This window comes from Dasypus novemcinctus, chromosome 21, assembly GCF_030445035.2.
Source record: "Dasypus novemcinctus isolate mDasNov1 chromosome 21, mDasNov1.1.hap2, whole genome shotgun sequence".
NCBI lineage: Eukaryota > Metazoa > Chordata > Mammalia > Cingulata > Dasypodidae > Dasypus > Dasypus novemcinctus.
Window position 1 is genome coordinate 85,518,702 of NC_080693.1, and position 22,873 is coordinate 85,541,574.

General features: G+C 47.5%; 1 protein-coding gene and 1 pseudogene across 3 annotated transcripts in view; one reads left to right on the plus strand and one right to left on the minus strand.

Moving 5' to 3' along the window:
- Window positions 1-22,873, minus strand: part of NPLOC4 (NPL4 homolog, ubiquitin recognition factor) — a 66,390-nt gene that overhangs the window by 25,268 nt on the left and 18,249 nt on the right. For all 3 annotated transcript variants that reach the window (XM_058284884.2, XM_071210847.1, XM_058284883.1), the window contains exons 5-11: window positions 13,982-14,030; window positions 13,094-13,188; window positions 10,827-10,950; window positions 9,983-10,162; window positions 6,827-6,913; window positions 4,604-4,675; window positions 4,049-4,175 (exon numbers count right to left, since the gene is read on the minus strand). In XM_058284884.2, coding sequence (XP_058140867.1) covers window positions 4,049-4,175; window positions 4,604-4,675; window positions 6,827-6,913; window positions 9,983-10,162; window positions 10,827-10,950; window positions 13,094-13,188; window positions 13,982-14,030 — 734 coding nt within the window. The remainder of the gene's footprint in view (window positions 1-4,048; window positions 4,176-4,603; window positions 4,676-6,826; window positions 6,914-9,982; window positions 10,163-10,826; window positions 10,951-13,093; window positions 13,189-13,981; window positions 14,031-22,873) is intronic.
- LOC139437232 (BRI3-binding protein pseudogene) lies at window positions 14,740-18,786 on the plus strand (annotated as a pseudogene).

Genomic DNA, 22,873 nt, shown 5'->3' on the forward strand with positions numbered 1-22,873 from the left:
CCATGTTTTCACTCCTTACCTCCCTCTCAACTGCACTCTTTAACAGCCTCCAGCGTGACTTAAAATTAGGAACAAGGCTAGTACACAAGCTCTGGGAGGGAATGACTTGGTCAAGTTACACCAAGTAGGCTCTGGGCCCCTGAAATGAAAGCAGACGGTGCTCTACAAGGAAATCCCTGAAGCCTTTTGGAAGAGGCAAGTAAAGACCATGCATATGGCAGAGTCCTGCTGCCATAGAGACGAGACTGCCAGAACGAGTCACACTCTGACACTTCCAATGGCCATTAATTTTTATGGCTTTAGAAAATAAAAAATAACCCTACAATCTCCATTTTAGTTTTTTTTTTTTTTTTTAACAAAAGCAAGAACAATTTACTGACCAGGGACAGAAATTTACCATTTGGCTTTCCAACATCTGTCAGAAACAAAACCTGAGAGCCAGGCGGCCAGGACACATGAAGGCTAAAGGCAGAGCCGGGCTGCTGAGAGGACAAGTTCCGGCACACAGGAGGGTGGCAGAGGCTGGCGGCAAAGGCCACATGTGACTAAGTCCAGTGTCTTCTCCTAACCCTAACTACTCGAGCACTCAGGAAAGGCAGCTGTTTCTGGGAGAGTGACCACTGGTTAACACCCTGAGGGCAGGCCCCATGAGGCAAGGCATGTCTCCGGTGTGCTCAGGGGTGAGCAGGTGTGCGCTGGCATCGTCCACAAACCTGAGGGCTGGTTTGGAAGGAGCAGGGGTGAGGGGCAGGGAGGAGCACAGTGGGAGTGTAGTGTATAGCTACTGTTTCATTTTGAGCACTGGAAACTCGCACTAATTTTTTGAGTGATCATTAAAGCAGGATTGCTCATTAGAGAAAGGAAAATCTGGCCTGAGAGAATGAGAACAAAATGGAATGCAGTATTTGTAAAAGTGAACGCTGTTAAAAAAGCAAAATTAATCCATATGGATATTCTCCAAAGGTAAATTCACTGAAATGAACTGCCAACTCCCCTTTCCATGTGGAGCAGCAAGAATAAAAGTCCTTGTGTGTTCATCTAACCTTGCCAGCAGCCTAGTATTGGCTAAGATGCGCAGGAAGCCAGACATATGATCATTCCCTTCTCAAGTCAGCCTTCAGGACATGCACACGGGGATGGACCCCAGGGCTTGCACGGGGGAGAGCTGCTGTTGAACTTGCTGTGTGTCTTTATTTCTGATATCTGATCCTCAGAAAAGAATTTTCCTAGCCCAGGGAACTGTGTCTGCAGAGAAGTGCATGGCATGGCATCACACTTCTCCGTCCAGTGCATTTGAGAAAATCACCACATTAAACTATTACTCTTTCCCTCTAAAAGTCTCAGGCCAGAGAAGTTTTCTGCACAATTAAAGAGACAGCAGCAAGGTCTGCAGACTCCAAAGGCCAGGGGCCCTGGCCATTCCCACCAGCACCCAAGCTTGCAGCTCCTCAGCAGCTCTGGGAGAGCCGTGGCCCAAGGAGAGAACACAACGCTCGAGATTGGGGAGGCAGGACGCACGGGCCCGCAGCCTCCCCACGTCTCAGGGTCTGGGCAAGGGGGTCCTGTCAAGTGTCCTTCCCAAAAGGCCCACCGGACTCTGCCATGCCCTCTGGGTTAAGGACCCACATCCAAGCTGCAGTGATTAAAGGCCTTGGAGTACAGTCACAATCACTATGGGCACCAGCCTTCCCTGCCTGTGTTACCCACTCTGTGACGGGGATGATGCATCCTGAACACCTCCTGGCACTGCTAGGGGTATGAGAACTACAGGTCTCACTACAAACGAACTTATTTCCTGTCTCACAGTTCCAAAGCATTTCCATAAATTGCCAATTTGGGATGCAAAAATTCCTTGGGTGATCTATACTCTTTCTACCCCCTCCCACCCCAACAAAAAGTGTGACTTCTAACAATTGAAGGTATAACAGATAGTCCCCTACTTGGAAATTATTTACGACCCTAAAACTCTGCAAGTTTTCTGAAGCCTGGAATAACTGCCCTATAGAAACAGCAGTTAAGGGGCTAAGGCAATTCTCAGTGGGCCATGGTTCGAGAAATTGGTGGGAGTACTGGTGTGCATTGTGGGGTGGGGTAGAGGGGGCACTGCTGTCACAGTGGGCTGGAGTCAAGATGCCAGCACCCTGCAGTGTCCAGGGGACTGCCACCCAAGAGAAGCCACCCCAAGTCCTGCATGGCCTTGATGCCCCTGCACACCCACATGGGCAGCAAGTCCAAGGACAGTGACCTGCAACTCGAGTCACAACATGCACCAAGTCCTCTGGACGCAGCACTGTGCACAGTGAAGGAAGAATACACCATTGTGTTCAGGACTTGTCTGAGGATTACCGAGTGTGGCAGGAAACATCACCAGTGGTGTGGCCAGCAGCGGTGTGAGCTCTGGCCAGCCTACTGGCCACTGCCTGTGCGGTTCCTGTCATCTGCAGAGCCACCCCTCCCCTGACACAGGTGCCAGCACCAACGACTTCGCATGCCTTCAAGCAGTGTCATGCCAACACCCACTACTTTATGTTAGGGCCAGGGCTCTGCTCTGCTCCTTCTCAGAACTGTGCATGGAGGCAGCCCATGTGGCCCCTGAGTTTCACCTCTGGATAGTGAAGGGATACAATGTTTATAAAAAGTGGTGTTTACATGAAAGGATTGAAAACCAACCATCTAAACGGGTGTCATCAAAATATCAGCTGAATTCAGGGAGATTGGGGATTCATGAGATGCAAGGAGTGAAAAATACTCTTTCCTCAAAGCAGGCCGGACTTGGCAAAATCCCAAATTAAGGAAAATGTCTTTATTCTCTGCGCCTGTCCTTGGCATCCAGACACCCTTTCTTTGAAGTCTGGTCTGTTCTCTTGCTGCCTTGAATCTTCCCATCTTGACACAACCCCAATGTCAGCCCTAGACAAAGGGTTCAGTGATGCAGGAACTAGCAATCCTGGTCAAAACTCCTATCCCATCATTTAGGAAAATAAAATCTGATTCAACTAATACTTCACACTAACACCTGAAAGATGCTAGCATCCCCTTTCACTCCCCCAAAGCGTCTTCACTTTAAGAAGGACCTTAAACAAGTGGGAGGCTCAGTCAGGGGGAGGACAGCTCAAAAACAGACACGGTATGTGGCTTGTCTCTGCAGCTCTACCTGCAATGGGGACGAGTCGAGAGGGAATAACAGTAGGTCCAGTTACTGACCCGCTTGGGCTCTTTGTAAACTAGTGCTGGTGAAAAGGGGGAGGGGGTAGTGCTTCTACAGAACTAGAAGGCCAGCTACCATGAAGGAACCAGGCCTTCTCAGGGCCTAGGTTAGTGTTTACTTAAAAAAAAACAGACCACAAAGATAAAGGTTTTATGAATTGTTTCTCCAACTCAAATTCCCATTCCTCTTAAATCATATGGTTCTAAGTCTGGCTGTTTCCTTGGGCAGCATCTCAAGTTTTGTCCTAAAAGATTTAGGGGCACTTTTTAAAATAAGCCACAATCATTTACTATTAACCACAACACGTAGCTATATATAACAAGTAATATATATAAAACATAACTCAACTTAATATTTAACATTCAACACACACATGCACACAGAGAATCTTCACTCTCAAGAAAGCTTTCTGGAAATGGTTTCTTAAAGACACCCCATTTAGAATGTCAAAACAAGCAAGCCAGACTATGGGAATAGTAAGTTCTCCTTTTGCATATCCAGACTGGTGTCACCTTGGTTATTGGAAAGGGTAAAGGCAGCCCCTGAACGCAGAGTCAGAAGATCAAGAGCTCACTTGGCAAAGGCAACAACTCATTAACAGAGCTCTAGGTGAGAGGAGAACTACACTGAATTGCCAATTCTGTTCTCAGTTTTATGGGTGATCCTACAAAGTTCAGAATTTTTACCATAAACCAAAAGAAAATTAGTGTCTCGCAGGTCCATTAAAAAACAAACAAAAAACTATTACAACTAAGTTAAGAATGAAAAGTTAGAAGGAAAGAAAGGCAAAGTATATTGTTAACAGTAATATTTGTAAAATAACTATGCTCCAATTTATACCTGTAGCCACTGCAGTGACAAACTTGGATCCAAAATGTCCGTCTGGTGAGAGCCGACATGCATTGGGATGCTTATTCTGGAAGTCTCCTGCAGTGATACATTCTTCTGAACTCAGGAAATAGGTGTCCTAAGACAAGAAGAGTCAGGTCAAGTTTTACTGTATCAGGTCAAAAAATGCTTCTATTTCCTCTTCAAAAAACAATAAAAACCAAGCTATGTCATCATAAAAACTGTGCTGAAAAGGGATGCCTAGAATTCCTAGCCATTAGGAAATCCTCACATAAAACAGCCTATAAACTAACAGGGCAGCCAGATGTACCAGGCAACCCATTCCAGCAGATGGTCTCTGACCTTTGAAAAATCACTGGTTATAAAAGGTGGATTTTGCTTTATTAGACAGAATCAACAGGCCAGGCCTTAATTTATCAAGAGGACTGTCTTAAAAAAATAATTTGGTCTAAAATGCCAGACAGGCTGTATGAAGCCCTCCGAATGCAAGGCAACGCTGTCTATAACCACGGCTGCGGGGCTAAGGGCCAGTTGTTTCCACCTCACCTTATTTCGACTGTATCGGACTGTACCCTTTCGGGTATCTTCTGAGACGAGGTCTGTAAATATCCAGCCAACCTTAATAAAAAAGGAAAACATCTCATGAGTATCTCCCTGAAAGAAAAGATCACTGTCTCCTGGCTTCTTCCCAGAGAGCTGAAGACAATGTTCTCAGGAAGACTCTTCCCCAGGAACCAGGCAGAGGCCAGCTCCTCAGCTCCTCAGCCCCTCAGCTCAGACACCTGGCCACCGTGCTTTCAAACCTGCTCAGCAGAAACTGGCACCTGCAGGTGCCGTGGGTGGGAGATGGGGTGGCCACCAGAAAGCCTGCACTCGGCACTGACCCTGCGCCTAGCACCGTGCAGGTGCAGAGGACACGGAGGGGACAAGAGCGCAGAGCAGCCCTGAAGGGCCTTCCCCCTCCACAGCGAACAGAGCGAGTGAGCAAATGCACTCCAGGAGACAGGAGCCAGAGTCGCCAGAGAGCGGCAGTTCAGGAAACACAAGGGCATGACAGAAGGGAAAGGCAGTGAGCTGCTCGGGGGAGCCCTGTGCACGGCCCGTGGAAGGCAGCCCTGAAGGGACAGTGACCCAGCACGCCGGTTGCCAGGGCCTCCCCCAGTGGCACCCTGCGGCTCCCCTGCCCCCTGCTGCAGTGCTGGCGCCTGTTTGTGCTCGGGGAGCCCTGGGCACTTGTGATCTTCCTGAGCCTGAGCCTGGCTGAGAGGCTGGGTGAGGCGACAGCAGCACCGCTGCCAGCAGAGCTGGATTCCTGCCACATGCTCTTCTCCGCTCTCCTTCAGAGACTGAGCTGGGTGCACAGCCCTGACAAGAGGACTCTTCAACACAGCCTCTGCAAACGTGGCCTGGCAAATCTGGAGACTTTCACTTTCTTTAAAAATACCCAAATAAACAATAACAAAAATAGAAGGAAGGGGGAAGCGGATATAGCTCGGTGGTTGAGTGCCTGCTTCCCATGTACAAGGTACTGGGTCCAATTCTCAGTACCTTCTAAAAACAAAACAAAACAAAAAAACCCTCAACTCTCACTGGGGAGCAGATGTTGCTCAGAGGCTGAGCGCCTGCTTTGAGGAAGGCATCAACTGAGAAAATGAGACAAAGGCTAAATGTAATTAATGAAGCAGTCAGCAAAACACAACAGACATCAAGCTAAGGTAACTAATGGTTAAGGGGCATGTACAGTAGAAGACCTTCTGTTACAATTTTATCATTACCATGAACTGTAAGTTGAGAACAGCCAGAGCTAAAAAACTGTACCAAATTCTCTTCTGAACAAAGTACGGAACCAAATTATAACCCTAACTCAAGATTCTAACTTCTGGTTAGAAATGACAGGACTTTATCTTTTTAAGGACAAAATTATGAAACGGCCTTACTCAGAACATCCCTAGGTTTTTTTTAAATCACATTCTTTGTTTTTTTCCTGATTACCTGTACAGTCTATTTTTTACTCTCTGAACTGATAAGAATAAAACCTAAAACTTAGTTTTGAATATTGAACTTGTAAGATGTACTCATGTCCACAGCTCAAAACATCTATAAAAATCTATTCTTAAGGTTCCTAGGAACTTTATCAAGGATGTCAGATACATCAACAGACTTGAAAAGAAAATTCCACCCCTCTCCTGTCTTCTAACCACCCAGTCAAATAAGAAGGCTTAACTCTCATGTGCTTGAACTATAAACAGGAAATTCAACGAAGACCGAAGAAGAAACACCAGAGGCCACGACTGCATGGGGCAGGAAATGGGGAAGTGTCCTGGACCCAAACCCAGCACAGCCCTGGGACCCAGGAAGGAGGCGCTCCCTCGGGAGGCCGTGCACAGCACAGGCCAGGGCGCATCCTGGCAATAATGCCTTTTCTCGGCAGGAAGGACAGGCCTTAGTCTGGAACGGCCCCCTGGTCCCCCCACCCCCCACCCTGAAGCCATCCTCGAGGAATGTGGCTGCTGGTTCCTGCGTTTGGATCATGTTTTTTATGCTCAGGGAAATGCTCTCATTTTACTTTAAGACTGAAAAACATAAAAGCTATTGGCGCCCAATAAACACAAGTGAGGTTTCAAAACATGCAGGGCCTGCTCCTGACCTTGTGCAGTTGGAGAGAATCAATCCCAGATGAAGCCTGGTCCACTCAGCCCACCTGGACTTCCCCAACACAGAGCCCCAGCCCCTCTCAAAGACCAGGCCCATTGACAGACACATCCATACCTTCCTCAGGCCAAGTTTGGCAGCAATTTCATCGACCACCTCAGCTTTTGGATCTTCGAGAAGTTCCAAGCTGTTCTGTGTACCGATCTGTGGGGATTCAAGAGGAGTGGGCTGAGAAAAATCGCACTGTCTTCCACCCCACCTCTCCGCAGGCTTAAAAAGGGGCTAGGTTCTACTTGCCAAAAACGAGAATTATGACAAAGGAAAAAAACTCAAGGCAACCAGATAAAACATAATCCAAACTCTTCCAGAACCTGTTTTTCTTCTCTGATTTCAAAGCACTTTTCATCAAGACTGAAGGAGAGAACACGAAGACGCACTACTCACACTGGTTGATGTCCTAAAGTCCTCTACTGAATGCATGGCTGTTCAAGACTAAAAAAGCTTCTACACCACTGTTTGTTTTTAAAGTTCCTACACTGGGAAATGAAGTTATTCTGAAATCTTCCTTGGCTGGGTTAGGCAAGTTAAAACTGCAAGGCAACATCTGTTCCCAGAAAACAGCCTTGGAAACTCTGTCTGGGACCCTGCAGGGACAATGCTTACCTTCGGAGCCAAGATACGGAGTACAGAGACACGATGGAGGTCAGGAGACAGACAGACAGATGTGCACTCCCCCAAGTGGAAAGGTTTCTGAAGCCAAGCCCTCAGCGGGGAGAATACCTGGCCCCAGGCACAACAGGTGAGCTCCCGGGCAGGGCCTCTGGAGACCAGGAAAACCCATCAGGGACACCAGCTTCCTAAAGTTGGCCATAAACTTGAACCTTCAGCTCAGTGCGGCCAGTGGGTCATTAGTAAGTATCATATGGGAAATGGATGTGGCTCAAGCAGTTGGGCCCCCACCTACCACATGGGAGGTCCTGGGTTCAGTGCCCAGTACCTCCTAAAGAAGACAAGCAAGTCAGCAAGCTGACACAACAAAGAGACACGAGGAAAACATGATGAGACACAAAAGCAGGGAACAGAGGTGACTCAAGCAGTTGGGCCCCCGCCTACCACATGGGAAGTCCCTGGTTCAGTACCTGGTGGCTCCTAAAAAGAACACAATCATACAAAGAACAGACACAATGAGTGCAAATGAGGGAGGGGGAGAGAAATAAATAAGTCTTAAAAAATAATAAGTATCTTACAAGCAGAAATCCCAGCCACAGGAATAGGAAAGTGAAGGTAATCTCAAACCAAGTTATACTAATTGGGTATTATCACTGTCAATTAGTCAAATTTTGGCACAGCAACAAAAGAACTTTATGTCTGCCTGGGTATTATCCATATGGAATCACTAATACCTTTTGGTAAAGGTCAAATAACGACCTTAAAACAAATCTGAGTAAAGAACTTGCTCAAGGATGTGTGGCAGCATGCGCTGCATCTGCTAACAAGCAGGAGTTCCCAGAGGTCAACAGCTCCAACCTCCAGGATCCCCAACTCAGGAGACCGGACGACGCTGATTTAGTAGTATGGACACCACAGATTTCTGTTTGAAATTATTTTTAGGTCATACTTTAATAGAACTGCTGAATTCTTCTTCAGGAAAGAGAGCCTCTACAAAACTGACTGTGAATATTTTCTGCTTCCAAAAGCAGCGTCTTGAAGGAGGGCACTCCAGGACCCCGGCTTTAGATAATCCATGTTTCTGTGGTAGAGTCTCTAGTGCCATCTAGTGGCTTTGTAAGCAATGGCCCATCTCCAGGGGCCCCAGGAAACACCACCTGCCTGGGAGGCGCTGAACTGAGAGCGGAGTGTGGAGGTGCATCTGCGTACTTCAAACCACCACACTTCTGAAGTCTAAACAAAAACTTTAAAAAGGAGAGGACTAGGGAAGCGGCTGTGGCTCAGTCACCTGGGCTCCCTGGGTTCGCGTCCCGGGGCCTCCTTGTGAAGGCAAGCTGGCCCGTGCACAGTGGAGAGCCGATGGCCCCTGCACCACAGAGAGCTAGTGCAGCAAGATGACGCAACAAAGGGAGACAAGCAGATACAGAAAAAATGCGCAGCGAATGGACACAGAGAAGAGACAGCAAAGAATGGAACAAGCCACAAGGGGGGAAATAAATACATAAATCTTTTTTTTTTTTTTAAAGGGAGAGGGCTACATCCAGGGGATGGGAGGAAATTGGGAGAAGGGAAATGCACCTTGGTTGTCAATCTGACTTTGGAACCGTGCAAATTCTTTTCTAACATTCTATTATGAAAAGTTTCAAACACAGCCAAGTTTAAAGAATTTTACAGTGAACACAACCCAGATCCAGCCACTAACCTTCTCTAAGCTCCACCCCCTCCCTCTAGATGTCTGTCAGTCCATCTTATCTTTTTATTGCACTGCAAAGTAAACTGCTGACATAAGTACACTTCCCCTAAATACTGAACATCTGCGTCATCAACTTGTACTTCATAAGTTAGTTTTGCTTTTGCAGTAAAATTAATATATAGCAAAACACACCATGTAAATATTTTCCATAATTACAAATTAAAAATTTTAAAACATGCCCTAAAAATTGAACACAGAAGAAATGAACCTCGATGTGTAACTGGCTGGTGATGCAATGAGACAGTGAGGAGCTGCTCCAGGGACCCGAAAGCACAGGGCTGTGCCCTCTGCGGGGCTGCACATTACGGCCCCCCCCCAATCTTAAAGCTGCTTTCAGTCGTATCTTGGTGGTAGTTATGGTATGGTTATTCAGGAACATGCTGTAGCATGGGATGATAAAAGAAAAAGTGATTTTGCAATAGTCTACCATCTCCGGTGTAGCTGAAAAATGGGCAAGGGTGATAGAAATGTTAAGAGAAGAGCTGAAAAAACTGTTTGACATTGTTGGAGCAACTGACAAAATTGGAATACAGGTGGTAGATTAGATTAAAATACTGCATCAAAGTCAAACTTAAGTTGATAAATGTACTGGCTATGAAAAGAATAGTCTTATTCTTGGGAACTACACACTGAATTATTCAGGGGCCGTGATCTGACTCTCCAAAAGTTCTGAAAATAAACACTGTGTGGAGAGAGAGAGAAAGAGAGGGGAAGGGAGAGGGGTGGGGAAAGGGGGAGGGACGGGGAAGGCAAAGGATCAAGCAAACAGCAGAAGGCTGTCTGCAAGGGCACGCCAGGCAGGGGTCAGAGCAAAGCCACACATCGCCCGCGGGTGGTCCCGTGCACGTTACCTGAGGGGGCTCATAGATCGCTGCCACTTCAGCCCTGATCCCGAGGGGAATGTCTTTGTGTTCTGTGTACCGCCCGTACAAGTACCCGAAGTGCTGGCTCCCCGTCTTCCTCCAGAAGTCAAGGAAGCGGTCAGCAACAGTGTGGTTCTCAAACATGATATTGTCCACGTGCCTGTATTTCTTTAAGCAGAGTTAACAATGGTGGAATAAATGAAAATACTTCATCAAAAATAATGAATTTTTCTGGTATAAAATCTTCATAAATCTCTTTTACCTAGTTCTATAGATAATAACAGAAAAAATTTTAAGAACATACTCTCCCCTTAAGACTGCTTCACAAGCGGGCACCCAAGCTAGGAACTCAGGCCTTAAATTTATTTTGTGCCTGCACCAATACAAATAACATGCCAGCAGTCAACTCCAAATGCTAGTGGGGGTGAGAAGGGTGTTTCAACAACAAATAAATCCGGCCTCCTCACCTGGGAAGAGGTGCGCACAAGGGCTGCTTCTGCACAGTTTTTAAGATGCAAAAGCACAGCCATCAAGCATGGTGAACAGGCTCCAAGGAGATTCTGCCCCCACACACTGGCTGACACACTGAGAACCAAAGGCGCTCGCTCACTCCTTGCAGAAACTAAAGTCGTACAAAGTACTTTGATTTCAGTAGATGATTTCCCCCAAAGGGTCAATCCATCCATCAAAAAACAGCTGAGCATCTGCTCTGCAGGAGGCGCTCGGCAATGGCGGTGCCTATCCAAGAGCGACTCTTCTGGAGATTTCCATCTCTCAGCAGTGAAAAGAAGCCCCACTTGCCAGCTGTCTAGACAGTCCCAGCCCTGCCCACCTGTCTGTTCAGGGTGATGGCACTCGGCTGACACTTGGTGCAGATGCCGTTAGGCCACGGGAGGTGCCCCTCGCAACCCGACTTAATCTTGCAACTGATGTTCTCCAGGGCAACAAACTTCCCCCTGCAAAGAAGAGGCAACTTAATAAACAATAAAATGGTGAAAAGTTTAACAGGAGCCTGGAATTAATAAGTTAAATACCATACACTTCCTGAACAGGTTCTAAAGAGCTAAGCAGGCCTGCTGTAGATAGCAGCAAGGAAAACTGTAGTCACAATCTTTCTATTAGAAGTACTAGCACAAGTTACAGCACATTCAAAATTCTAGATCCCGAACACTTAAGACTGCACAGGAATACAGCTATTTTTATTTTTATCATCACTAAAATTTACAAATATTTTCAAGAATACTGTTTAGTATCTATTTTTAAGATTTATTTATTTGTTTCTCTCCCCACCCCCACCCCAGTTGTCTGTTCTCTGTTTCTATTTGCTGCGTGTTTTTCTTTGTCTGCTTCTGTTGTTGTCAGCGGCACAGGAATCTGTGTTTCTTTTTGTTGCATCATCTTGTTGTGTCAGCTCTCCGTGTGTGCAGCGCCATTCCTGGGCAGGCTGCACTTTCTTTCGCGCTGGGCGGCTCTCCTTAGGGGGCGCACTCCTTGCACGTGTGGGCTCCCCTACGCGGGAGACACCCCTGCGTGGCACGGCACTCCTTGCGTGCATTAGCACTGCACGTGGGCCCGTCCTACACGGGTCAAGGAGGCCCGGGGCTTGAACTGCAGACCTCCCATGTGGTAGACGGACGACGCCCTAACCACTGGGCCAAGCCCGCTTCCTTGTTTAGTATCTATTAATCTAAATAAACCGTGCCACTGAGAGGAAATGAAGCTCGTTTTTTTTCTTTATTCTAAAGCTCTTTCAATTATTTCATTAGTTCACCAGCAACTTTCACATCCATAGCCTAGTACTTTCATAATTACTTTTTAAAAATTCTTACTCAAATAAAAAAAAATTTTAATTAAAAAAATTCTTACTCAGATAAAAAAAATCTGATGAGGATATATAACAAAGATGACTTTACTCTGCTTTTAGCCAAAATAAAAATTTCTAGAGAACCATCCCAGAGAAAGTCTGGATCCTGCCCCGAGCTTGGGCTGCACGTCTTGACAAGTGACTTTCTCTTCCCGTTTTCCGCTCAGCTGAGGTGCCAGGGACCCAATCTTACACCTCCCGCCAACAGGATGCCAAAATGGCAGCCCGGGGGACCGCGACTCTGGCAGGGTGCAGGCTGACATCACGGCCCCCGCGCCCCCCACAGCTCCCACCCTGAGGAACAGTGTTTCCTGACCTGGGCCGCCAGAAGCTGACAAAGTTACGCTGTGCCGTAGTAAGTCTAGCTCAGTGACTGACACAGCCTTCCCCAAAGACAGGCCAAGAGTGGTGTTTTTTGCCTATCTTAAAAAAAAAAAAAAGCCATTTTCAGCTATCAGTGCGTTGTCAGAGAAAAGCTCCTAGGGAAACAGAACATTCTGCACAAAATGTTGCTGACTTGGGTTCAGCTACCATGTCCTCTTGCCACACTGACAGGAATTATAAAAAACCGTGCGAAACCCATGCTGTCCTGCTACGGCCCACACGCAGCCAGCAGGAGGGCTGTGGAGGCAAGTGCTTCGAGCGGCTGAAAAGCAGCAGCCCCTTCAGGGTGCCCTTTCCTGACCGCTGCTGGCGCCTCCACTCTAGCCTAGAAAGCTGCGGGTAAGCCCCCTCCACTGCGCCGGCAGACGGCTGCCCGGTCCAACCCTGCGCACTGTACTGCCTGAGTGCCACCAGCCTACGCCTACCAACAGCTCCGCTGAGTTAGACCCCGTGATGCCTGCGAACATTAAGAGGAAAATGAGGGAGGGCTCTGGAGGAAAAGGCTGAGCCAGGCTGTGGAATACGGGAGCTGAGGTGACATGGGTGGTTCAGTTTTCCTAAACGGCAGGAAGACGAGCTTGGTCTGCTGGGTGAGGCCCCAGGAACTCCCTGAGCACGGCAGCACCCCGCAGCAGCCCAGCACCTGCAAACCGAGTCCTGTGGAGTCTAGAAAGCACCGCAGAGCTCTCCACCCTCAACTTCTTTTGGAGAATTAGGGCAAAGCTGAAGCCTTCCAATGCTTCGTGTCCCCCCCCCTTCGTGTCCCACCCCGATCTTCCCTTCCGCAGAACGCAGAAGGGAGCTCTGCAGGCAGGCCCCGCGAGCGCAGCCCGCCCCACCCCAGCGCTCACTTGTCGGCCCCGCCGGTCAGCTTTCGGATGTAGGCATGAAAGGACATGTGCTTCACGGGAGGCTCAAGGTGGTTCAGGTAGTCCTCATCGAAAGGCTGCCAAGGCAAAAAACGAGCAATGTGGCTACGCACCTGCCGGGCGTGGAAAGGGAGGACGGGGAAAGGGAGAGGAGGGAGGGGAAGGCGGCCAAGCCTGAGTGCTCAGGGAGAGGAGCAGGCAGCGTGAGTCTCTGCAGGCCCCGTGCCGCAGAGGTGTGGGGGTGGTGACGGGGACATGGGTGCTTGGTTTTAACAGGTCACCTGAGACCAGAACCAAACCGGCCTTTGTGCACCCCCTACCTCCTCAAGATGGACGTAAATGCCTGTCCATCAACTATAAAACGCCCTACGGCAAGTAAGTTTCAGGATAATTTGGCAAGGAGAAAAAAAAGCAAGGAACTCCAGGAAGAAACCCTGGTGGGCCCAGTGGCCATGGGCTCAGCATTGGCCAGCCAGCAGGTGGCACTGCTAGGTGGCTCTCAGCCCTCCCAGGACAGGCCAGCAGGGGAGCCGGGAGACTCGGGAAAAAGGACATCAAAATAGCAAGAGGAAAAAACAAAAAATAAAACAAAATAAATAAAATTTTAAAAAAATAGCAACAGGCATGAAAACCACCAGGCTGGGTTTGAGCCACATTTCAAAAGGACAGTCCAGGGAAGGAACATAAAGGCTGTAAAACGCTGCGGCCACTTGGACGCCATGGAGAAGGCCGTGCCCATAGATGAAGGCTCATCCTTTTCCTGCGGCCTCCACCAGTGGGGACGTGAGGCCAGGGCAGTACCCAAGTGAGTCCTTCCAACCCCCGTGTGGGGCGACCAGAGCATGTGACACGAGAGCCGTGGACTCTTACCTCCAGAGGAACGCAGTGCACGCACTTTCCCAAAGGGCCGTGCCGGCATCTGAGTGTGGGGTGAGAAGAAGTGCAGTGGTAAGTATATGCCTGTTTTTCAGTTGCTGCCTCCCAACATTTCTAACATTCAAACTGTGCATTATATTTAACAAAGTGTTTCCGTACCCATGAAGGAGGATTTTTTCTTCTAACAGTCTGGTGTTTATTTCAACGTGTGTTAGAATAAAATGACCAGCACACCAGCTGTGCAATTTTGCAGACACTAAGGATTAAGATGACACTCACTGAAAAGAAAAGTGAATGGACTGAAAGTCAATTTAACTAAAAATGTTAAGCAAATAAGAAAATTCAAGTGTGGAAATGGCAAAAATCCTGAGAGTAATAATGAATGCACAACTATGTAGTTACAGCAAACATCATGGATTGTATGCTTTATTAATATGTATCAACAAAATCAATTTGTTTAAAAGTAAAAAAAATCCTGAGAACGAAAAATAAATTACTGCAGTTGGGTAAACGTTTAATACACATTTTGGTACAAAGTGAGGAAGGATGGTCAGCTCTAGATTTCACACATTCTCAGTCACGGAAACCTTGGTGGCAAAGAGGAGCTGGCAGTCCCCACCATGAGGAGTGGCCACACCGCCACTCAACAAGACGACTTGCTAAACTGGGCTCAGAGTTCCTCAGAGCAGAGTGGCCTTTGTGTCCCCTAACAGGCAGTGTCGTATTGATCGTCTGTCAGAACTGACCGACGCATGCTGAGGGAGGCCCCTGATGGAGCCACCAAGATGCGGCCCACGGAGGGTCCCCGGGAGAGCAGGCACGTGGGAGAGGTGGGAGAGGCGTGCAGCTACTGGCCCCGGCTGTGAAGTGACTCCAGCCACCCACAGCCCAGCACCACTGGCAGCCCTTTAGTCTCTGATTTAGGACGTGCGAGTGCAGCATCTGGAATCCCAATATTTCACTGCCAGCACCCGATCATGGCTGCAGAGTTAGGCGGTTAAAAAAGATGCCTCCACAGATACCCACAGCCTGAGCTGCAGAAAATCTAAGGCAAACAACTGTATACATGCATAAGCATCTTCTATCATCTAGGAGGTAAAAAGTGAATACCGAAAGGAGCCGATACAACTTCAGCAAATAACACTTTGAAACGATGGAGAGAGTGCCACACGTATATGCGGATGGCTACGCTCTCATTAAGTGAGTGACAAACTTGCCCCACCACACTCTCTAACCCCATATTTAACCAGGTGGTGGTCAGGTATTTCCAAGGGTATAGTAATAGGAAGACCTGGTTTAATGTCCTTTTCTCCCCAAGACACCATTCAAGCACTTTAAACACAATAAAAACACATGTGGAACATACTTTGAGATACAAGCCATGAGAAAAAAATAACAAGAGAGCCTTTTTGGGAGGAGGAAGACGGCACTGGAGTAGCTCAGGCATGGCACAGCTCTCTTATAAAACAGGGGAGAAGGCACAGAAGTCCTTTGAGGGAGCCGCTTTGGGGACCTACATACCAGGAGAGTGCTGCATGCATCAACCAGGAGGGCCTGGGGCCAGACAGACAGGAGGCCAAAGGAAAACCAGGAGTTACCGCCCCTGTGGCTGGGAACACAGCCCAGCTGCACCCACAAGGTGAACAGCCTTGGTAAAACCTGCAGCTGAGCGGCAGTGGAGAGGGGAAAGGACAGCATCCTCCCTGGGAAGGCGTGGTGGGCGGCAGAGGGCTGACTGGTTCTCTTCGGTGACTGTCACCACTGTAGCTGGAATCGCCATTAGAGGAGGTAGTGGAAATTGAAGGATTCGTCTTTGGGGAAGGGTCGGCCGAGGAGCCACCTGCTGGCCAGCGGGAAGGTGAAGGAAGCTGGCCTGCTCTCCAGATCCGCTCCCAGGCACCAGAGATCTGTTCTACGCCCATTAGCAGCTCCCGGACCGTGTTTTGATAACTAAAACAGGAAAATCTTAAGTTTTAGAAAAAAGTCGAGCCAAAAGTCGAAGAAAAGCGGCAAAATAAATCAACTAGGCAAGACAGAAATTGATCAACAGAGCAAAATCATGAACATAATCAGATGCCAAGGTATCAACAAAAAATGTACCTGCCATACAAAGAACAAGAAAACATGGCCCCGCCAAAGGAGAAAACCAAGAATCCCGATGAGACACAGGATTTAAGGGATAAAGATAAAGCACATAAAGAACAATTTGGAAGTCTGCAAAGAAAAGAAACAGAACTTACAGGAAGGAAAGACACAGCAGATGAGACTGAAAACACACGAGAGGCACACAACAGCAGACGTGAAACAGCAGAATGCTAAGAGCACTCTAGGACAGAAGATCCAAGCGGAAAAGACAGGAGGACAGACGGAAAAGGCACGAGAAACACTGAGCATGCTCTCAGGGAGCTGGACAACAACATGAAATGCACAAACATACACATTACAGGTGCCCAGAAGGAGAAAAGAACGGAAAAGGGGTAGAGAGAACATCTGAGGAAAGACTAACCGAAAAATTTCCAACCCTTATGAAAGACATGAATATCAATATCCAAGAAGGACAATGCCCCCTAAAGAGAATAAATCCTGACAGACCTACTCCGAGACATCTACTATTCAGACGGCCACAGGTCACAGATAGAGAGGATTCTGAGAGCAGCAAGAGGAAAGCAATGTACTACGTACAAGGGAGCCTCAGGAAGGCTAAGTGTCACTCTCTCTTCAGAAGCCACGGAGGCCAGAAGGCAGTGGAAATGTACTTAAGGTACTGAAAGATAAAACTGCCAGCCAAGAGTTCTTTATCCGACAAAAATGCCCCTCAGAAATGAAGGCAAATTTAAAGTCTTCATAGACAAACAAAAACTGAGTATGTTAGTAAGAGACCAGATCTACAAGAGATATTAAAGAGTGTGTTACAGCCTGATAGGAAAAGACAAGGGGCCTGGAGAAGAGTGTAGAAATGAAGAACAAAGTAAGAGAAATCACAAGTGTTAAAAAGGATCGATGACAGTAAGATACAACAACAGAAAGCCAAGGGACAAAATGGACAAAGTAAGCAATGCCTTCATAGTATAATATTGAACGTTAAGGGGCTGAACCCCCCAACCAAAAGATACAGATAGAACGGATATTAAAAAAAATGAACCATCTATTTGTTGTCTACAAGAGACTCAACTTAGGAGCAAGGACACAATCAGGCTGAAAGTGAAAGGATGGAAAAAGATCATCCACACTCTTAGCCATAAAAAACAAGAGCAGATGTAGGGATACTAATTTTGGATAAAATAGATTTTAAATGCAAAATTTTTTTAAGAGATGAAGGTCATCACATATTAATAAAAGGAGCAGGGAAGTGGATGTGGCTCAAGCAGCTGGGTGCCCACCTACCATATGGGAAGTTCCGCGTTCAGTTCCCAGTGCCTCCTAAGCAAGACAGCAAGCTGACACAATGGGCTGCAGCAGAAAGCTGCTGCAACAAGATAACGCAGCAAGATGACACAAGGAAGAAACCCAGTGAGAGACACAACAAGCAGGGAGTGGAGGAAGCTCAAGTATTAGGTGCCACTCTCCCACATGGGCCGTCCCAGGTTCGGTTCCCAGTGCTTCCTAAGAAGATGAACCGAGAGCAAACAGAGAACACAAACAACAAGGTGTGGGGAGAAATAAATAACTAATAAACCTTTAAAAAATTGTTTTAAAATGAGAGGCAATTTACTAAGAAATAATAAATATTTATGCACCTACCTAACTTAGGTGCCCCAAAATACATGAGACACACACTGGCAAAACTGAAGGGAGAGGGAAACGAACTTGGCCCAGTGGTTAGGGCATCCGTCTACCACATGGGAGGTCTGAGGTTCAAACCCCGGGCCTCCTTGACCCGTGTGCAGCTGGCCCACGTGCAGTACTGATGCAAGCAACGAGTGCTGTGGCACGCAGGGGTGTCCCCTGCGTAGGGGAGCCCCACGTGCAAGGAGTGTGCCCATAAGGAGAGCCGCCCAGCATGACAGAAAGTGCAGCCTGCCCAGGAATGGTGCCGCACACACGGAGAGCTGATGCAGCAAGATGACGCAAAAGAAACAGATTCCCATGCCACTGACAACAGAAACGGACAAAAAAAAACAAGAACATGCAGCAAAATAGACACGGAGAACAGACAACTGGGGAGGGGGGAAGAAGGGGGGAGAAACAAATAAAATAAATCTTTAAAAAAAAAAAAACTGAAGGGAGAAAAGGACATCTTGCAGTGTGTCAACAGCCTGTTAGGCAAGACAACGCATGGCACAGTTTTTGGCCACACTGACCAAGAGTGGTGCTGGAAGCAGGTAAGTTCGTGGAAACATTATGGAAAGTCTGGATGGAGCGTCTGGGTGTTCGTGGACTTGGGGTCGAGAACATGTCCCAGTATTCCAGCCCTGCCTCTGGGTCCGGCGGCCCGGCCTGTGCCCCCTGCTGGCTGGTGGCATCCTCCTGGCCTACCGGTTCTTGTCCCTGACGGCGGGCTTTGCCTGCAGCATCCTGCACCTGCTGTTCGGCTGCTTCTCCTGGGGCGTGCACATGGTCCTGTCTACACATCCCTCGTGCACATCCTGCACGAGTATGAGGGGGAGCCCGAGCACACCGTGCCGCCCTGCTTTGTGGAGCACTCTACTTCATAACCGGCCCGTTGGGTTTTACTGGCACAGCAGCCCCAGCAAGCCCAGCATGGAGAAGAAGCTGGAGACCTGGAGAACCAGGTCAGACTGCTCAACATCCACCTCAGCAGGGTGCTGGAAAGTCTCGACTGCACCAATGACAACTGAAGGTCAGCCAGACCCGCCAGGTCGCCTCGCACCAACACATGCTCTCGGAAAAAGGAGAAACCAAACTCCAAACAATCCCTATAAACACGACTGAGCAAGAAAGGGGCCCTTGGTGAGGGTATTTCTGACCACGTGTCGACATGTAGAATGCATATCAAGAATTCAAAGGCCTTTCACTGCACACCGAGTGTAACCCGTGGGGGAAATATTTTTTAAATGGAGGATATAGCCCCATTAGCTCTAGAGTATGAGAAGTTTATTAGTGCATAGAGCATCAAGTTAATTTTTCAAGCATTTAAATACAACTTTTGTAAGGTTTTTAAAAAGGCGGATTGGCCTAAGTTCCCCACCTAGGAAGTTGAGGAGTTATTTTGTACTTCAAGCAGAGAAACTGAGCCCCAAATGGGCACATTCAGCTTGGGAAAATTGTATTATTATAGTACTCAATCTAGAGCATCTTGTTTTGTTAAGTATTTCTCACATTTTTTTTTTTTTAAGATTTATTTATTTAATTTCCCCCCCTCCCCTGGTTGTCTGTTCTTGGTGTCTGTTTGCTGCGTCTTGTTTCTCTGTCCGCTTCTGTTGTCGTCAGCGGCACGGGAAGTGTGGGCGGCGCCATTCCTGGGCAGGCTGCTCTTTCTTTTCACACTGGGCGGCTTTCCTCACGGGCAGCACTCCTTGCGCGTGGGGCTCCCCCACGCGGGGGACACCCCTTGCGTGGCACGGCACTCCTTGCGCGCATCAGCGCTGCACATGGCCAGCTCCACACGGGTCAAGGAGGCCCGGGGTTTGAACCGCGGACCTCCCATATGGTAGACGGACGCCCTAACCACTGGGCCAAAGTCCGTTTCCCTATTTCTCACATTTTTAAGAGTACTTATCACTGTTAGGTGAAAACACCATCAAAAGTCCCCTACTCTTTAATGCATGTCAATTATGAAGAAAATTTAGAAAAGGAGACATAGCTCTTCACAAATAATAAAGTCAAGAGTTAACCTCTACCAAATCCCACCTAGAATACGTGACCTGAAGCTTTCTGTGGGGTTTACTCTTTACTCTTTTCGTGGGATCATCACAGAAAGATCACAGTTATGTCAGTTTAGACTGTCTATGCAGCAGGTCAGCGCTTCGCCTGCGCATACAGATATGTGCGCTGCCTGTGTCTCTAGTGGGAACAGCTTGCCAGCGTGGGGGAAGCTGTCCTCTTCCCATGGGTGCTTGTGCCCAGCCTGGAAGGGACCTGCAGCTGCCTCACCTCCTTCTACCGCAGGCCTCTGTCCCCTTTGCTGACTTTGAATATGTACATTTTTACCACATTATGTAAATTCTCAATCATTTTGTCTTGTTTAGACTGTAAACTACTGTGTGATCAGTAAGATGATTGCTTATTAAAGTATTTTAAAAATACTGCTTTTAAAACAAAACAAAAAGGGAAACGGACTTTGGCCCAGTGGTTAGGGCGTCCGTCTACCATATGGGAGGTCCGCGGTTCAAACCCCGGGCCTCCTTGACCTGTGTGGAGCTGGCCATGCGCAGCGCTGATGCGCGCAAGGAGTGCCGTGCCACGCAAGGGTGTCCCCCACGTGGGGGAGCCCCACGCGCAAGGAGTGCTGCCCGTGAGGAAAGCCGCCCAGCGTGAAAAGAAAGAGCAGCCTGCCCAGGAATGGCACCGCCCACACTTCCCATGCCGCTGACGACAACAGAAGCGGACAAAGAAACAAGACGCAGCAAATAGACACCAAGAACAGACAACCAGGGGAGGGGGGGGAATTAAATAAATAAATAAATCTTTAAAAAAAACAAAACAAAACAAAACAAAAAAATACCATGCTGAGAAGGTGACTCTTAGCCCACATAAGTGGGCTGTTGCTTTATTTATAGGATCTTTAAATAAGGACATTTTAAATGAACTAAGAAGAATAAAGACACAACAACAAAAAAAATAAACACTTTTGTGTTTCAAACAATTTTGTTAAGAAAGTGAAAAGGCAGCAAACTCCATGGGGAAAAAAAATCTTCAGAAACCACTTATCTGACATGGGTTTGATTTCCATGTTATTAATACAGAGAGAGATCATACAACAACAAAATGACAAGCAACCAATTAACACAACCCAACTGAAAAATGGGCAAAAGATTTGAATAGAGGGAAGCAGACTTGGCCCACATGGGAGGTCCGCAGTTCAAACCCCGGGCCTCCTTGACCCGTGTGGAGCTGGCCCATGCGCAACGCTCATGCGCGCAAGGAGTGCCATGCTACGCAGGGGTGTCCCCATGTAGGGGAACCCCACGCGCAAGAAGTGCGCCCCGTAAGGAGTGGCTCAGTGCGAAACAAAGTGCAGCCTGCCCAAGAATGGCGCCGCACACATGGAGAGCTGACACAACAAGAAGACCCAACAAAAAGAAACACAGATTCCCGTGCCACTGATAAGGATAGAAGTGGTCACAGAAGAACATACAGCGAATGGACACAGAGAGCAGACAACTGGGGGGGAGGGAGGGGAGATAAATAAATTTTTTTTTAATTTAAAAAAAAAAAAAAAAAGACTTGAATAGACATTTTTCCAAAGAATACAGACGGCCAGAAAGGCACATGAAAAGATGCTCATCTTTAGTTTCCCTACCAACTATTAGGGAAACGCAGATCAAAACTACAATAAGAGCTGGAGGTGCAGTTAATGTTGGGGTTTAAGATATATTTAGGGGATTTGAATCTCTGGACTGACAATGTGATAGCCAGGTCCTGAGCCTCAACAGACTCCAGCACCTACAATCTGTTTTATTGGACTTACCACACTCAGCTAAGATGGAGTTGAAGACGGACAACCACCACACCATGAAGCCTAGAGTGATTACAACTGAAAGTGGGAGGATTGCATCCAGCATCCATGTGGAATCTGAGTCTCCTCTTGACATAGAGGTGCAATGGACACAACCAATCCAATGTCCACATAGAAGAGGTGGCATTGGATTGGGAAAAGTGGACATGGTGGCTGATGGGTATGGGGAAAGGCAGGAAGAGATGAGAGGTGGAGGCGTCTTTGGGACATGGAGCTGCCCTGGATGGTGCTTCAGAGGCAATCACCGGACATTGTATATCCTCACAGGGCCCACTGGATGGAATGGGGGAGAGTATGGGCCATGATGTGGACCATTGACTATGAGGTGCAGAGGTGCCCAAAGATGTACTTACCAAATCCAATGGATGTGTCATGATGATGGGAGGGAGTGTTGCTGGGGGGGGGAGAGGTGGGGTGGGGGGGTGGGGTTGAATGGGACCTCACATATATATTTTTAATGTAATATTATTACAAAGTCAATAAAATAAAATTAAAAAAAAAACAAAACTACAATAAGATAGCATCTCACACCTTACAGAATGGCCGTATTTACAAAAGAGAAACTACAAAGGCTGGAGAGGACGTGAGAAATAGGAGCAGTCCTTCACTATCCGTGGGACTGTAAAACGGTGCAGCCTCTGCAGAAGACAGTTTGGTGGTTCCTCAGGAAGCAAAATACAGAACTGCCATATGATAAAGCAATTCTGCTACTAGGAATGTATTCAGAAGAACTGAAAGCAAGGACGCAAATAGATATTTGCCCACCGATGTTCATAATGGCATTTCACAATCGCTAAAAGATGGAAACAACCTAAATGTTCGTCAACTAATGAATGGCTAATTAAGATGTGGCCTATACAAAGGATGGAATACTATTCAGGTGTAAGAAGAAATGAATTGGGGAAGCAAATGACAACACGGAGGAACCTGGAGAACATTATGGTAAGTGAAATAAGCCAGACACAAAAGGAAGAATACTGTATGGTCTCACTGATATGAACTAAATATGGTGAGTAGAACTTAGAGTCGGACTGAGGAGTGAGGTTGGTGGGAGACGGAATCTGTGTTCGGAAGGGGCTGCTGACACTGGATCTATGTAGGATGTTTAATAAGGTCAGTTGTAAATATGTGATGACGGATGGAGTTGATGGCAGCACATTATAATGAGTGTAATAAACACAGTTCATTTATAGATGTGATTGTGGCTGAAACTGGTCGTCTAGGGAGGTTAGGGGGACAGGTGGAGG